At 49.2% G+C, this 16,522-nt stretch overlaps 1 protein-coding gene across 8 annotated transcripts in view; it reads left to right on the top strand.

The window, feature by feature from the left end:
• The window catches only part of MTMR4 (myotubularin related protein 4), a 41,823-nt gene extending 25,650 nt beyond the window's left edge, over positions 1 to 16,173 (top strand). For all 8 annotated transcript variants that reach the window (XM_031591950.2, XM_090122707.1, XM_090122710.1 and 5 more), the window contains 12 exons: positions 2,616 to 2,729; positions 7,871 to 8,067; positions 8,286 to 8,414; positions 8,712 to 8,823; positions 9,143 to 9,338; positions 9,795 to 9,980; positions 10,729 to 10,899; positions 11,020 to 11,174; positions 11,523 to 12,753; positions 13,109 to 13,219; positions 13,533 to 13,621; positions 13,910 to 16,173. In XM_031591950.2, the coding sequence (XP_031447810.2) occupies positions 2,616 to 2,729; positions 7,871 to 8,067; positions 8,286 to 8,414; positions 8,712 to 8,823; positions 9,143 to 9,338; positions 9,795 to 9,980; positions 10,729 to 10,899; positions 11,020 to 11,174; positions 11,523 to 12,753; positions 13,109 to 13,219; positions 13,533 to 13,621; positions 13,910 to 14,087 (2,869 nt within the window). In that variant the 3' untranslated portion in view covers positions 14,088 to 16,173. The remainder of the gene's footprint in view (positions 1 to 2,615; positions 2,730 to 7,870; positions 8,068 to 8,285; positions 8,415 to 8,711; positions 8,824 to 9,142; positions 9,339 to 9,794; positions 9,981 to 10,728; positions 10,900 to 11,019; positions 11,175 to 11,522; positions 12,754 to 13,108; positions 13,220 to 13,532; positions 13,622 to 13,909) is intronic.
• The last annotated feature ends 349 nt before the right edge of the window (positions 16,174 to 16,522 follow it).

Raw genomic sequence — 16,522 nt, 5'->3', positions numbered from 1 at the left:
AAATCCAAATCTGGGCAGCCACACGCACTGCCTGCTTTGTGCCACATGACGTGCCACCTCCCTCCACAAAAGCCGTGTTGACTCTTCCCAAGTGTGCCGTATTTACCCTTGCAGTGACTGTGACAGTCAGTGGCTTTGTGCAGCAGTCAGGCTTAAGTGGTTTCCCACGTTGGCCCCAGAGAGCTTTTTACAAAATCGATGCCGTGTTTGCCACCTTTCATTGCTCTGGCACCCAAGCCAATGTAAGCAATAGCTTACACATCTCAGTTAATCATTCACCTGGTGCACATTTGGGTTGCTGTAGAAATGTTGGGAGAGCATTATCTGGTCCTGCTGATTAGTTGCTCCTCATTCCTTGCAGATAGTTCTCCTGTGTTAATCTCTCGGGGTGCCTTTGTCACCTGTAAAACAGGGATCGGTCTGGCAGCCTCTCCGTGTGCTCACAGCAGTGCAGGTAGTTTTGATTTTCTGCTGTGACTGTGCTTATCTACCAGACCTTCAGGCACAGTAGCAGGCTGACACCTCCAAGGTGGTGGAAAAAAGTCTTCATAGTTTTAATTTCTTCACGGGGCATTTCTTAAAACCGGCCTGACCTGCCTAATTTTCTGTTTTTAAATTGATGTTCCTGTTTGGCTCCTCTCAAGTTTGTGCTCTTTGGAATCATTTCCCCAGGTTGCCCAGAGGTTCTGGATGCCCCCTCCCTGGGAGCACTCAAGGCCAGGCTGGTTGGGCTGCGAGCAGCGTGGTCTGATGGGAGGTGTCCCTGCCTATAGCAGGGGATTGGAATTAGGTGATCTTAAAGGTCCCTTCCAACCCAAACCATTTTATGATTCTATTTGTAGGAGGTTGTTTTACTTCTGAAATCCAGCTTTCATTCACTGAAATACCTCCTTTTGATCCTCTTTGATTGTTGACTGTTTGATGCCCTTCCTGCATTGCATACTGATGCTGGTAGCTCTTGGCCTCACACTTTTACCTTCACATTGTCTAGGAACAGACCACACTTTGTTTCCTAGCTCAATTATTCTGGTCTTCCTACAAAGCTTCTACTCTGAAATCTAGGGTACCACTGATAATCTATCTTGTACCAACTTGCTCTTAAGCCAGCACACTCCTTTATCCTGGCTTTTCGGTTTCTTTTGGCCTTGGGATCCTGGCCTTAGCAGCACAGGTCTGTTTGTCATCATCTCATTGCCTGGTTTTGTGCACCCTCCTTAATTTTGACTGAACTTCTCAGGGCTGTCCTGTATCCTGGCTGGAATTGTATTGACTTATTTGTTGTTTTTTTTAAGAGTGGAGAGTCTCAGTGCCTTAAAAGATGTTCTCCTGTACTGAAATTCCCCTGACTGTACTCTCCCCAGTTTTTAAGACATCTCCCATAACGTTTCATCTGAAGTACCAAGAAACTGTTTCTACTTTGATGTAGATGAACACTCTTCTTTTATAGATTGCAGCTACTCAAAGTTCCCAATAAACGCTAACCGTGCTCAACACACCGTTGTTCTCTGTCACACTTCTATGTGATTAACTTCCTGACCAGTTCCACACACGGCCTGGCTTTCAGCCTGTTAACCTGACAGCTTCAGTCTTGTTTCCTGGCTTCCCTTTCCATGCCTATTATTGTCCCACACACCCACCTTCCCTTCTGCCCAGGGCTTTCTAAGCAGCTGTCTGTACCCCATGTGGAGTGACATCTCCTTGCAGGGCAGGCAGGTCTGTGCTAGCAACACATCCCAGCAGCACTGAGCACTGTACCAATGCCCATTACCACCAGCTGGGTTATCCTGTGCTGAGGGGAGCACGAGCTGTGCTCTGCAGTTTACTCACTGGGTCATTTCACCTTCCTCAGCCCTGAAACATTCCTTTTAAGTGATGAGGTTGGAGCTTAGACCTGAGGCTGTTCTTTGATGTTCTGTGGGCAGGACTTTGTGTCTGCAGGAGCTGCAGGGCTCAGCGGGTCCAGGATCCAGGCAGTGCTTTGTCTGTGGGTCTGCAACCTGCCCTGCATGCAGCCACATGCTGCGAGCCCCGAGGCACAGCTGTTGCTGCATTAAGCAGGAAGCCCCTGCACTGCTGGATCTTCACTTGTGCTTCGCTTTGCTTGCATTGCTTTCAGCCCTTCTCCCCAGCATGCTGTTTGCCTTTCCCCCTCTTTTCCTTGGGGCCCCTCTTGTCCTGCTGCTAACGCACTTACCATTGGGTTGTTAATGTTTTCTTAGGACTTAAGCATAAGGTAATCATGGGCTGATCATAATTAATTATTGACTGCACGTTTTTCTCACAAAGCACTGTGAGAAAACCAAAACGCCACGTAAGCTCTCGTGTTTAAGCCCCAGCTGTGTTCCAGAGGTATCCTTGGGAAGTGCTGTGATGCTTTGCACAGGCCCAGAGGTGAGGCCTGATCTGGAGGTTGTCTTCTCCTAGCTCACTCCTGACAGCAGTTTTTGGGTCAGTTTACTCATGTTGAAATGGTACTGAGGCAGATAGGAAGAGCCCCTCCTGCGTGCAGAGTTTGGGAAAATGTGATCTGTTCCTGCACTGTTGCTGTACAGTTTCTCTGGTACAGATTTTGGTTGCTGAGTCTCATTTTGCCTTGCTGATTTCTTTTTTTCCAGGCTTTGTTCCAGTTATCCCCAGAAGCTGCTGGTGCCTGTCTGGATCACTGATAAGGAGCTGGAGAATGTGGCTTCGTTTAGGTCGTGGAAGAGGATTCCTGTGGTTGTGTACAGGTAAACACAAAACAAACAAGTGCTCTCCCCAGACCCCTGATGGCTGCCCTTTGGGCAGGTCTACAAGCTTGGTCTGTGCAGGTAAAGCAGAGGGATTCTGGTAACTGCTGCTTCTTTCTTGCTTTCAGTTAGATCTGAGGTTGGGGGTGACTTTGCTGCTGTGGGAGATGCAGCAAGGGCACCATGTACAATTCAGGTTCTCTTTCTCTGAGTTTCAGAGTCTTTTGATGAGATGATATGTGCCTAGCTTCTTTGAAAAGAAGTCTTGGCCAAAATGAGCCTGCTGCATGGCCCCTATCAGCTAGGTAGTATCATAGAATCACAAGGTTGGAAAGGACCTACAAGATCATCTAATTCGACTGTCATCCTATAATCATTACTACCCACTAAGCTACTAAACCATATCTCATGGCACCTCATCCAGACAGGTAGGTCCAGCAGGTCCATCCAGGTCCTACCTCTTGGTACCCATCTGCAAATCTTTCTGTTTTGAGTGAGTTGTGAGAGTTTGCAAATATTGAGGTAATAGGGAGGATGAAATGTTTGCTGGTGGCTGAACATGGTTGAGTCGATAGCTGAAAAATACAGGGAGTGCCTCTTCCCTGGTCAGAGCAGAATTCCAAAAATCATCTGTATATGAGGATATATGCGGCTAGGCAGCAAGTAAAGCAGTGCTTTTCAGGGCAGGGGGTGATTTCTCTTTAAACACATCTCTAGGAGACTGGCATTTTTGAAACAAATGGGAAGTTGGTTGCATAGGTGTGCAGGAAGATACCTCACCCAGCTGTGTGTGTTGTAATGTATATTGTGGTTTCTAGCATTAGACTTGGTGTTAGCAATTATTAAATCCAAATTCAAAAAGCTTTGAAAATACCAGAGCTGCACAACAAAGCAAAGCCCTGGGAAGCAGTAGAGCCAGGAAGTAAAAACAGGGAATTTATGCACACCTTCACTGTACGTCTCTATGTTACGTGGTTTGTGCTGTATGCTATTGGATGCTGGCAAAACGCAGCGTGTTGTTTCTACAAGGCCTAAATTCTGCAGCAGAAGAGTAATGAGTGCTGGTTATCGTATGGAGCTTTGCCCTCCTTGTAACCAAGTCAGCTAAGAAGTTAATTGTGTTTGTGATTATTTTTGCTAAAATTGGTCTGGCACTGGAGACTGTCCCAGTGTGCTTCCCCACCCGAGGGCAAAAGCATGTCTTTTTGCTGCTCTCTTACAATTATTTTGTTCTGCGCTTTATAACATCACTATGAGGATACCCAGTAATTTACAAGCTGAGCTACAGCCCTCTGCAGCCTAGGATCAGATTACAAGGTGCTGACAGTGATGCTACAAGATGGGGCAAGGCCTTCGCCATCTCTCTCTCATCTCCATGCACTCTTTAGGCTTTGCTCCCAGAATGGAAGCGTTTGGCCAGGAGAGCCTGTGAGGGCTGTGGTCTTGTGCCCTGTGCTGTACCAGGGGAAGGGAAGAAATGCACACCTCCCACTCAGCTCCTCATCACCCACAGCTCAGGACAGGTGGGCTCAGCTGCATGCACCCCAGGGACTCAGCCGCCACAGGTCTGGTTGGTAGAACTCAGAGCTTCACAGGGATGCAGCTGAATTCCTGGCTGGCAGACAGATCTGTAAGGTGTGACACCAGAGGTATCGTGTTATCAGTTCCCTTACAAAAAGTAGAATTGAGCTGGTGAGCAAAGCAGAAGCACAGGTCTTCGTTGCTGAGTTCTCAGTGGAGATGCACAGTGGAGATGCAGGAGCCTCCAGGCACGGTTCACTTGTAAAGCAGCACAGAGGATGCAATTAATTATTTAGCTGACTACAGAGGCAGACGGGCATGGTGTGCCAGCCGCTCCTCGGCACTGCGCTGTCTGCACAGCCACCTTCAGAAGTCCTTGGCACTGCACTAGCCAAGAGCTGCTCACGGATGCTTCCAGTCACCTTTATCTGTGCCCGTGCTGCAGCAAGCATCAGGGAAACAGCAAGCAAATGGTGGACGTTTGTGCAGCCCCGTGGCAGAGCACACAGCCTGGGGCCTTCTGGCTGGGCTGAGTGGGGCAGGGCTCTCCCCGTACACCTGGAAACTGGGAGCACTTGCAGGCATGCATCTCAGATGGGAGCCCATAGGTGTGACTGAGAGGCACTGCGCTGGAATCCCTCTCTCAGCTATTCCTCGTGTTTTAAGCCAAGCTGCTCAGAAAGCTCTTAGTTGCAGCTTTCTGGTTGATTGCTGGGGGTTAGGTGGCATGTGCTAGGAACATCAGATGTGCTCCAGCTTTGTGCTCTGAGTGAATCTGAGAGTGAAAAGTGAACTGGTTCAATGCAGGCACCTCCTGCTCCAGCTTTGGGTTCTGAGGGGGTCTTGAGCCATCAAGACTAAACTGAGGATTAGTAAGGAATAATGATGGCCCATAAGTGAAAATGCTATGGCATAATGCACTATTCCAGTTTCAAGGATTGCTTTCTTCAAGGAAAACCTCAAGTAAGAAAAGAACTGAAATGCTTCATGTGCTTGTGTGAGCACAGAGTGGAGCTGTGTGTGTGCCCTGGGCTGGGGGAGCTCAGTGCAGGCTCAGGTTAGGCTTTGGTTCTCCCACTGGCACCCGTTGCACTTTCTGCTTACTGATGACTTCATGCTCGTTGATGCTGGCCATGCTTCCTTGTGTTTATTAACACATCATTATGTCTCGTGAAACTGATTACCTCAAGACCATGCCCTGCCAAGTATTTGTTGCTCTGCTCAGAAGTCGGTGGCACCGAGAATCCCCTGAGCGCGGTGTGACTCTTCGGCCACGTTGGCAGCACTGCATGAAGCAGTCCACTACTGACTGCAGGTGGCTTCACACACACGGGCACAACTGAAGCCCTTTTCTACCTTCTGTGTCCCGAATGGAGCCGTCACACCCAGCCAGGCACTGGGAGCAGTCATGGCACAGCACCCGCATGTCCCAAAAACGTGCTCAGGCACTGTCTGGGAAAGTGCTAGTTGGCACAGGCCAGAAGCTGTGGGTGTGCTAACAAACAGGCTTGGGTGATCACGGGCCGGTGCTCCAGTCCACACCTTGGCTCTGTTTCACTTACTAGTATAAACAAAGCCTTTGCTGCTGTTGGTGCTACCCATCCTGTAGTCATCCTGCAGCCAGAAATAGATCTCCTGGGAGTGACGCCGCTCCTCATCTTGCAACACAGAACTGCAGCAGAGGATGGCACCAAAAGAAAAGGGCTCCAAAGTGTTTTGGGCTGAATGTGAATGTTATTTTTTTTGAAGTCTTCAGTTTAGAGTCTTCATCAGTGTTGTCTACAAGGTGTTGTTAGCAAGAAAGAATTCCCTGCAAGTTACTTCAGGAGAACATTGTCTCTGAGAAGCAAAACCATTCCTCCAAGCTGCAGAGCTGCTGGTGAGGTGCTGTGCATCACTGTTAGAAGAAATCCAAAGCCTCAGCATGTTCTGAGTGTGCTGCCTTTCAGAGCAAATAAAGGGAAGAAGTGATGGCTTCTGCTGTGGGACAGAGTGACTGACAGACTGACAGCATGGGGAAGGGAGAGAATGGCAGGGGTGCTGCTCAGATCCCCACTGGCACTAAAGCAGCCTTTGAGTGTTGGGTTGAGGCTTGTGCTAGTGTGCACTGGGATCTAAACTGTGATATCTTCTACTTGGCCACTAATGCAACTTTTTCAGAGGTGTTGACCTACAAAAGGTATTTGGGTGTTGTTTGTCAGGTACTTATCCGTGTCTCTGTTCTTACTCTGGCTCATCTTCAGAGAGATGTTGCATGAGGGGCAGCAGGGCAGGGAGGGGCAAGTGTTATTGTTAGGAAGAATGGAGATACAGGACCATCCAGTTCCTCATCCTTTCCCTGAGAAGGTCCAGACACCAGGGATAGCATCACAAGGAAGGGAGCGTAACAGGATGGGGATGCAGATGTTCTACCTCCATGGCCTTTGCAGCAGCCAGTATCTTCCATTTCCTGCCACATGTAGTCAGGAGAATGTGAGACTATGCTTTCTGTGGTCACTCAGTGAGCCTATTCACCATGGACTTTGTGTTTTACATTTAATTTATTATCATTAAATTTTATATGCTTTTTTATCACTTGATATCACGAGATGCTCAACAGTTTTTTTTTTTTCCAGTCAGCTATAGACTGTCATGGATAATTCTGTAGCAGCAGCAAACTTTGTCACATAATCAGCCATCCCCTTTCCAGGCCACTTAAGATGGATGTTCATGTGAAAAATGCACACTTAGCCCTATTTTGGGGCCCTTCTGTGAGGCCTACAGCCAGGGTAGGGTTCATATTTTAGGGCTTATTAATAAACACCAACTCAGGCCTCCACCCAGAAACTAACTAGTCTGATGCTGAGTGAGCTAATCCCTCCAACTTACAAGCAGTGAATGAAATGGTTTAACAGCCAGTACGTCCTGCAAGGAAGAGGTGATAAGGGAAGAACAGAGTGCTATCACAGTTAGTAACTGTGATATGACTCCCAAACTACAGCCACAATTATTTGAAGTTCTGTCTTAAGAAAACAATGGCTAGAGCAACTGCAGTTTCCCACCCGCTGCAGGGATTCATTCAGGTGGGCCCTGCCATTGGGTTCAGGCATGCAGCTGCCCCCAAGCTGGCACTGTGTGTTCCTGACAGCCACTCCTGCAGCCACCTGCCCTGCTGCCATCTCATTTTGCCAGCTGTTCCAGCCCTGTCAGCCACTCCTGCGCTGCTCGCAGCCATCCTGTGTTCCTCATCACTGTGATCTGAGTGATGGCCTCCCTGCCATAGAATCATAGAATAACAGAAAAGCTTGGGTTGGAAGGGATCTGAAGGCTGATCAAGTTCATCCCTCCTGCTGCAGGCAGAGCTGCCAACCACTAGATTGAGTACTAGATCAGCTTGCCCAAGGCCATCCAACCTGGCCTTGAGTCCCTCCAGGAACGGGGCATCCTCAGCCTCTCTGGACAACCACTGTCACTGCTGTTGTTGCGAATAACTGCTGTTTGAAGTGCCCCGTCCCACTGCTTGGTGCAGGGCAGATGCAGTGGGTGAAGCAGTGAGCAGGGTTGCCCAGGCACCGACTGGCTCGGGGTGAGTGGGGAGTTTTGCTGGGGTGTCCCTCACCTCCACAGCGCTTCCTTTGCAGACACGTGCGTAACGGGGCGGTGATCGCACGCTGCAGCCAGCCCGAAATCAGCTGGTGGGGCTGGCGGAATGCTGACGACGAGTACCTTGTGACATCGATTGCCAAAGCCTGTGCCTTGAACCCTGGAGCGAAGGCACCCGGCAGCGTGCCGCACAACGGGAGCAGCGATGGCAGCGAGGCCTGCGAGGCTGACTTTGGTGAGACAACACACCTCCTTCTGCTGTCTCCTACGTGTGCGCATTACACAGCGCTCCCTGCACCTAAATGTTGTTGCTGCTAACAGGGATGTTATAATGCAAGATTTAAACCTGGTATCCATGTTCATAATCTGGGCCGTGCGTATGGGGTGGGTACACAGCTGTGGAAGGAAGGGAAGGAAGGAGGTGCCAGCACTCAGCCTGTGCTCTCTCTGCAGACTCGTCCCTGACCGCATGTTCGGGTGTGGAGAACGTGGGCACTCCTCAGAAGCTGCTGATCCTCGATGCCAGGTCCTACACGGCAGCCGTGGCCAACAGGGCAAAGGGAGGAGGCTGTGAATGCGAAGGTACACGGCACATCCAAAGCACTTCTTGAACCTGCTGAGTCTAGTGGGTCCTGGAGCTGTTTGTGTCAGGTTGGCGTTCCGGTGCTCAGTCTCTGGGAGCACATTGCCCTTCTCAGTGTGCAGAGTCCATTACTCCACAGAAACAGCTGCTGGCCCACGAGGCTTTCTAGAGAAACTGCCTACATGTCACTGGAATTGAGCAGTGCTGCTCTGGGGGAACAACCAGACTGTGCGTGGAGGCAATCGCTGCAGTGGCAGCAGCAGTTCCTGAATGTTTCTGTCTCTCTTGTTGTTCAGAGTATTACCCAAACTGTGAAGTTGTGTTCATGGGCATGGCCAACATCCACTCCATCCGGAACAGTTTCCAGTATCTGCGAGCTGTCTGCAGTCAAGTGCCAGACCCCAGCAAGTAAGTCACCTGCTCTAGCTATGGGGGAAGTGCTCACATGGCCCGTTTTGATCTCTGGTAATCTGGAACAGATTGCATCACGGATTTAAGTATCTGTTGTCTGTATATATCCTATTTTCTATGTTTCAGAAACATCAGGGAAAAATGGCAGTTAGATGTCGGTTTGTAGTTATTCCCAAGCTGGTTAACTCTTCTTTTTGACATATTTTTTAAAAGAGTCTTATTTTCATTAAGAAGACAAAAGCAACTTGGGTTAATGTGTCGTTTTGCCACTGGAGGACTAAGCCACCATCTTCCTGCTTTTTTGCACACCTTCTAGCTGGCTTTCAGCCCTGGAGAGCACCAAGTGGCTGCAGCACCTTTCTGTCATGCTGAAGGCAGCAGTGCTGGTCTCCAGTGCAGTTGACAGAGAGGGACGTCCAGTGCTGGTTCATTGCTCTGACGGCTGGGACAGGACCCCTCAGATCGTAGCACTGGCAAAGATTCTTCTGGACCCCTACTACAGGACCATGGAGGTAAGCACTGCTACTCTGCTGTTTCTGTTGTCAAATGGCAGTTCTTGTCTTTGAGTCTCAACAGAAAGGAGCAAAACTCCATGTAGCAATAAGTTTACTGGCATTTCAGAGCTGTTACTATGGGCAGTGAATTTTCTCTATGTTCTTCCTGCCTCTTTTTCGCTGTTTGGTAAAGTGCATTGGTAAATAACCTGTTGTGTTCAAGGTGCAGCTGCTTCCCTGCTCTTCCTTGTGATTATTTTATTTATTTATGTTCATTCTCAAGGCTGTTTGTCATATAGAAATAACAGACGTTGCTCTGTGTTTGAAAGCCTCTGACCTTCAGGTAGCTTTGCTCCCAAACTGAGTACTAACAGAGTTTCCTTGCCAGTCCTGAGATCACTTGCCTCTGCTGGCTGGTGGTGTTTGCCTTGTCTCACTCAGTGCCTACAGCAAAGTTTTCTCTTTTATTTGCAGGGTTTCCAGGTGCTTGTTGAATCAGATTGGCTGGATTTTGGTCACAAATTTGGTGATCGCTGTGGTCACCAGGAGAAGGTGGAGGATCAGAATGAGCAGTGCCCAGTTTTCCTGCAGTGGCTGGATGCTGTTCATCAGCTTCTGAAGCAATTTCCTTGCCTCTTTGAATTTAATGAAGCCTTTTTGGTAAGAAATACACATGTAAACGCTTCTTTATTCCTTACCAACTGTGAGCAGAGGCAGAGAGGAGGCCGTGATATTTTATGTTGTTATAGTTGAAGGACAAGAAAAATTGAATTCTTTAAAAATTGGGAAGTGTCTGAGTACTGTTTGGGCTCTCTGCTGGCATTCCTGACATACCTGTGCGGGTTCAGCCCTGCCCTTTAGTTGAGGCATTCTGACCTGGTTCTGTATGTGCAATGCTGCTGACAGCTTCTCTTTAACTGCTTACATTTCTTCCTTCTCCCAGTGGGGACTGCAGGCTTGGCAGACCAAGCAGATGGGGCAGTGATGAAAGTTTTATGTTCTGCAGTTTCTTTGGATTGCTTCTTCTGCAGGTCCTTTTCTAGCCCAGTGAATTCACATACCATCAGTAGCTCTCTTAATCAAAAGCTTCCAACAGCAGCACTGTTTTAACCCAAAGCTTGATTTAAGAAAAAATATGGGGAAATGGTAGCTATTAATCTCTCTTACCACATAATACAGCTTAAGGTCATAGACATGGTATCAGTTGACTGTTGATTTCACTTTAATGAAAGTGCCTTCTGTTATCCCCTCTTTGTCCTGCCCTGTGTGACAGAGAGGACAGCACTAAGGTCACCAGCTGGGTGAGAAGTGCTTGAATCTTCCCAGAGAGGTGGAAGATGCTGCCCTTGGAGACAGGCAACACCGCTTCCCAGTAACCATGACAACTGTTCTCCCTTTGATGCTGCAGGTGAAGCTGGTGCAGCACACATATTCCTGCCTCTATGGGACCTTCCTTGGGAACAGCCCATGTGAGCGAGAGATGCACAATATCTACAAGCGTACCTGCTCCGTGTGGTCCCTCCTGCGGGCTGGAAATAAGAACTTCCACAATCTTCTCTACATGCCAGGGTCTGAGCAGGTGAGTATTGCTCTTGACTTTGCCTTCTGGGCTGCCCACTTGCCAGGCACCAGGAACTGTATGAGGAGAGGCTGGAAGGTTTCCTGCTGCGTTCATCTCTAAGAACAGTGGTTGTTGCAGGTGCTGCATCCTGTGTGCCACGTGCGAGCGCTGCACGTCTGGACAGCAGTGTATCTCCCAGCTTCCTCCCCACACCCTTTGGGACAGGATGACATGGACATTTACATGCCCCCTGGATCTCAGAGCCAGGAGTTCAGTGGCAGATGTTTGGACAGGTAAGAGCCTAGAGCTCCGTTCCAGATTGCCTCGTACCCACAGTCATCTTTCCCTTCTTGTAGTTCTTCTGTTTTACCTCTTGCACTCATTTTCTTTGCTGTGGGGAGCAAGAGCTGTGTTGTCCATTCACTTGAAGGGGAACATGTACAGCTCACTGCTGCACTAAAAAGGCAGACTGCAGATGCCAGGCTGTGGTGTTCTGCATTTCAGCTCATGCTGCTCCACCCCTCCTCTCTTCCCACCCCATCATCTACAATTAGGAACTTTTCCGTTATCACAGCTACAGCTGAAATGAGGGGAGTTTCAAAGAGTTTTGTTTTGATATTTGCTTTCCTTTGGGGTTCCAGATTACCAAAGACAAGATCTATGGACGACCTGCTTTCAGCCTGCGACTCCAGCAGCCCGCTGACCCGCACGTCCAGTGATCCAAACCTGAATAACCACTGTCAGGAGGTGCGTGTGGGCCTGGAAGCCAGGCATGCTGCCACTGAGGGAGCCGAGCTGCACGTGGGAGAAGGCAGCATGGTGGCTGCTGCTGAGGCACAGCAAGTGGAGGAGCAGCAGGAAAATGCCCCCCTGCAAGCCAGCAGTGCTTTCAACAGCAGCACAGAGCATGAAGAGCAAAGCAAGAAGCTGAGCAGCTGGGCATCTGTGCCAGCAAATGACGTGTCTGTGGAGACAGAAAAGGGAAATGGAACATACACGGAGGAACTGGATGGTACATGCCCAGCTCCAAACCCTTCCAAACAGGAAAATGTTGACAAGGTTTCCACCAGTTCTGGAAAGCAATTAGAATCCCATTCCCAGGAACCTTTGAAGGCTACTGCCTTGGCACCCAGTGGAGAAGGCTGCCCCAAGAAAAACACCACCTGCCAAGACATTCCCAGCCAGGAGCCACTGGCACCCAGCGCTCCTTGTCAGGAGCCGGGCATCCCCTGCCCAGACGAAGACAACAGCAAAGGTTATACTGGAAGGAAGGGGCTCTTTGAGGATCCCTGCCGGATGGGGAGAGTTCCACTCGAGCAATGGCGCAAGCCCATTTCCCAGAGCCAAAGCAGCGAGTTCTCCTTTTTGGGGTCCAACTGGGACAGTTTTCAAGGAATGGTGACATCGCTCCCCAATGGGGAGCCCACCCCCAGACAGCTCTTCTCCTACGGTTGTTGTAGCAAGAGGTTGAGCAGCAAACAGCTGAGGGCACCGGGCCTGTGTTTCAGTGGCCAGTGGTCTGCAAGGGAAGGTGCAAAAGGCTCAGTCTGCTGTGGCCACATCGGCACGCATTTTGCAGGCTCTGCAGGGAAGCCCAGCCGTTCGTGGCTACCCTGCCACCTGAAGCAAGCGTCTGGTCCCAAGCACATGCCACCAAAATGTCCTTCTCCCGTGCCTCCTCTTTACCTGGATGATGACGGGCTCCCTTTCCCCACGGATGTGATTCAGCACAGGCTGCGGCAGATCGAGGCCAGCTACAAGCAGGAGGTGGAGCAGCTCCGCAGGCAGGTGCGGGAGCTGCAGCTGCGGTTGGACATCCGCCACTTCTGCGCCCCGCCGGCTGAGCCGCCCATGGACTACGAGGACGATTTCGTAAGTATCTGCCTCTGACAGCTTCAGCTGTGCTTGTCCCTGCCAGCAGCAGTCCCTGCACACCCCCTCGCACTGCCTGCTCCAAACTACATTCACGTTCACTTCAGAGCAGATGGTTAAGACCATCACTGTGTTTCTTAAGCCCCGTTCCCCTCATCCACAAGCCATGTCCAAGTGCCTCCTGGAGGTACTTCTGCTTCCAGGGGGCCAAGCAGTGGCTCCTATGTGGTTGTGAATGCTTCAGTGCTTTTCCCCTTGGATGGGGAAATGCAGAGCCACCCATGTGCCCCTCGCAAGCACTCTGTGGCTGGAGACCGAGTGCCCTTGGACAGGATTTCTGACTCTCTTTTTTCAGACATGTCTGAAGGAATCAGATGGCAGCGACACTGAGGACTTCTGCTCTGATCACAGTGAAGACTGTTTGTCAGAAGCGAGCTGGGAGCCTGTTGACAAGAAGGAGACCGAGGTACGTGTGCTGTAACAGCAAATGCTGTAAATGCAGCAGGAGAGGATGTTTCCTTTCTGGCAGCTGATTTCCATGGTTACAGCAATGATGAATAGACTGGAAGCAAGGCTGAGAGAAGCCACCCTTGTCCTTTAAGGCAAGAGAGTGTCTACATCCTCATCTGCTGCATCCCACAGAAACACCACTGTGTGATGGGCTGTCTCAGAGCTGGCCTGTTCTGGTCCAGTGCAACATCTCAGCCTGCATTTGGGTCCTGAGACCTGGTCAGTGTGGTGTTAGACTTGGAGCTGATGAGGACTGCTGTTTGCCCTAGGTCACGCGGTGGGTTCCAGACCACATGGCCTCGCATTGTTTTAACTGTGATTGTGAATTCTGGCTGGCAAAACGGAGGCATCACTGCAGGTAAACAATATTTTTGCTGCAATTCCACTCTTCTTCTCTACCTGTCTCTTTGACGTCCCAAAACGCCTGCAATGTTTGTCCTCTCTCTGAAGAGAACGTATTAGGACCTTCCCTTATTTACCAGATCTCAGAAATTCCCTGCAGATTCCCAGTCTGCTATGTTTTCCTTGTTTCCATTTCCCCAAGGTCTTTGGTCCCTCTGATCCCAGACTGGATCCTTTACACTTGCTGAAATTTTTTTCTGGTGTTTACAGCTCTCTTCTCACTGCCTTTCTTTCTTCCTGACAGGAACTGCGGGAATGTGTTTTGTGCCGGTTGCTGCCACCTGAAGTTGCCCATCCCTGATCAGCAGTTGTATGACCCTGTCCTTGTTTGTAACTCCTGTTATGACCACATCCAAGTGTCTCGTGCCAGGGAGCTCATGAGCCAACACCTGAAGAAGCCCATCGCCACAGCTTCCAGCTGAATGCCAGACAAGGGACCTGTCTAAGCCCAGCCTTTTCTCTCATGGGTTTGAAGGGTGACTCTGCCTCCACTGTAATTGTGAAGGCCTTTGGTGCAACACTTGAACACCAAGCTTGAATGCACTGTCTTCAGCAGTCTTACGATCAGACTGGAGCAGAGGAGCTCAGATTAGAGAGCACGGTGTGCCTCCACTCTGGTACCAGCGGGCCGTACATTGTAGTCTGACCTAGGGCAAAAGAGGGGATTGCAACCTCTTATGTTTGTGGGCTGGAAAGCAATGTTTTCACAGATATTGCCCGTGCAAAGTACCCCCAAAGCAATAGAAAGGCATGTTTAGAACCAACTCCCCCGACAAAGGCAGGCTGCTGTACAAGAAGGAAGAGGGCAGACTTGAGGTGGTACTGTGTGCTTTGGAAGGGCCTCAGCCTGGAGCAGTTCTGTAGATTCTCTTTCCATGAGTGTGATTTGTGATCAGCTTGGTGAACAAGACTCATTAGCCATCACTAATTGATTTTCTCTTGAGCATTGAAGAGAAATTCATTCTGGCTGAAAACAGGCCGAGCAGATTCTGCCTGTTTTCATGCTCTGCTGGGATGGGTGAATGCACCTGACTTTGCCCCTGCCCGCCAGCTGTGCGGGGCGATGGGAGATTGGCTTTTTCACTTCCTGCTCTGCCCGTCTGCTTTGTCTGCGGTAGTGTCACAGCCTGGTGCTAACACAGGAATGGCACCCTGATCCTCTCCTGGCATGGAAACAGAACTCGTGTTCCCGTGTTGCTCCTCCTCCCCTTTTCTGCCCTCTGCTCTCCACTTCCTACTGCTCTGTATCCTGAAAACTTGATACCTTGAGGGTATAGGCCATAATATGTTGTTTTACCTCCTGGAATGTGCTGTCTGGTGTATGTGAGGGTTTCAGTCCAAATGCTGCTATATATTTCTGTGCACTTAATGTAACCCGAAAAAGGGAGAATGAAGCATTGATACCAAAATGGAGGTGGGGAAAGACACTGGCTGACATAGACACTACGGTCTGTGCTTTTCACTTTAGGATGTACAACCAAGCTACAGTGATAAACATGACACGTGGCATCTGTTCAGTGGTGGAAACAATATCTCTGGTTTGCCCCAGTGCTACCTAAAATGCCTCTTGAATTTGACTTCCTTTTTTTTTGTCTCCTGTATAGTGGTCAGAGTTCAGAGTTGCCAACTTGTAATTGCCTCTCTGCTTGTTCCTTAAACTAGAGAGCAGGAATTCCAACTCATTCCAAAAAAGAAAAGTAACTGGGTTTAGGAAGTAAGAAAGGTTTTGAAAGAAAAGATGACTTTGGGTGAACTTCAGTTTAATTGCTAGATCTCTGTGGGAGTTTCCATCCTGCCTCCTTTCTAAGATATCTGCAGGTATTAGTGAGGAAGAAGAGTTTGAATGTGGGGCGTTTCTTTCCAGAAATGCAGGTTTTCTTCCCAAAGACATGAAAATGCCTGCATCGTGAGCTGAGACTTCATATGTTTGGAGGGAGGACCTATGAGGGCACTTGGTCAAGCAAGGCAAAGTACTTTATGCTGTTGTGACCTCCTGGATTTTTGCTAATGGTTTGTCATCTCCATCAGAGGGAATGGAACAATGACCCTTTCCTGCACTTTGATATGTCAGCCTCTGGTTTTGTAAATCCCAGTAGTGCAAACAAAGCTAGCATCATCTGAAGACCCTGTACCTACTTGGACTCTGCTTCTTTTCCATACTGGGAACAACCAATATGGCTTTGGGACGAGAAGGCACCTTGCTTCAGATTCTCCCCTGCCTTGTACCTTGCAGTCATTGCCAGACATGGAAGAGTGACCATTGGGCTGGCAGAAGAATCTGCTCCTGTCTTACACATGTTGGAATGACTGCAAGCAATAAGGAAGCCAGAAACTAGGTACTCCTGGCCCTTCCGTTCAGGCCATTAGTCCAAACTGCTTTTAGCTCTTGTGAGTTTCAGCGTCACAATGTGCTGGCCAAAAACTCTAAAATCAGTTCTATAGCATTGTGACAAACAAAATGTGCTGTACAACTCAATACAGTTGAAATAAAATCTCTATATTAGTGCTGCTGCGTCTGGACCCATTATTTCATTTGTGGTACATTCTTGCTGAACATTTCCCTGGTTGTTACTTGCTGCCCTGTCCCTTGGTTAAGGTATGTTAGGCATTTGGTATTCCTTCTCACAAATAATAATCATGGCTAGGACACAAAGCACGCTGTGTCATGGTCTACTCCAAAGCCCTGTGCTCTTTACCAAACAAACCCATGGCTCCCCAGGACAGCAACACCCTCCAGTCTCTCCCTTAATGACTCAGTGAGGAATTTTTCTCTTCCGAAGAAGAGCTGCTAGGGAGGATTCACTGGCTTTTCACCAACATGTTTGTACCACTTTTGCCTCTTAAGCTGCATTAGCTT

Source organism: Phasianus colchicus, chromosome 21 (genome assembly GCF_987193195.1).
Source record: "Phasianus colchicus chromosome 21, bPhaCol1.hap1.1, whole genome shotgun sequence".
Taxonomy (NCBI): Eukaryota; Metazoa; Chordata; class Aves; order Galliformes; family Phasianidae; genus Phasianus; species Phasianus colchicus.
Note: the sequence above shows the minus strand (reverse complement) of the source record. Positions and strands in the feature narration are given on the sequence as shown.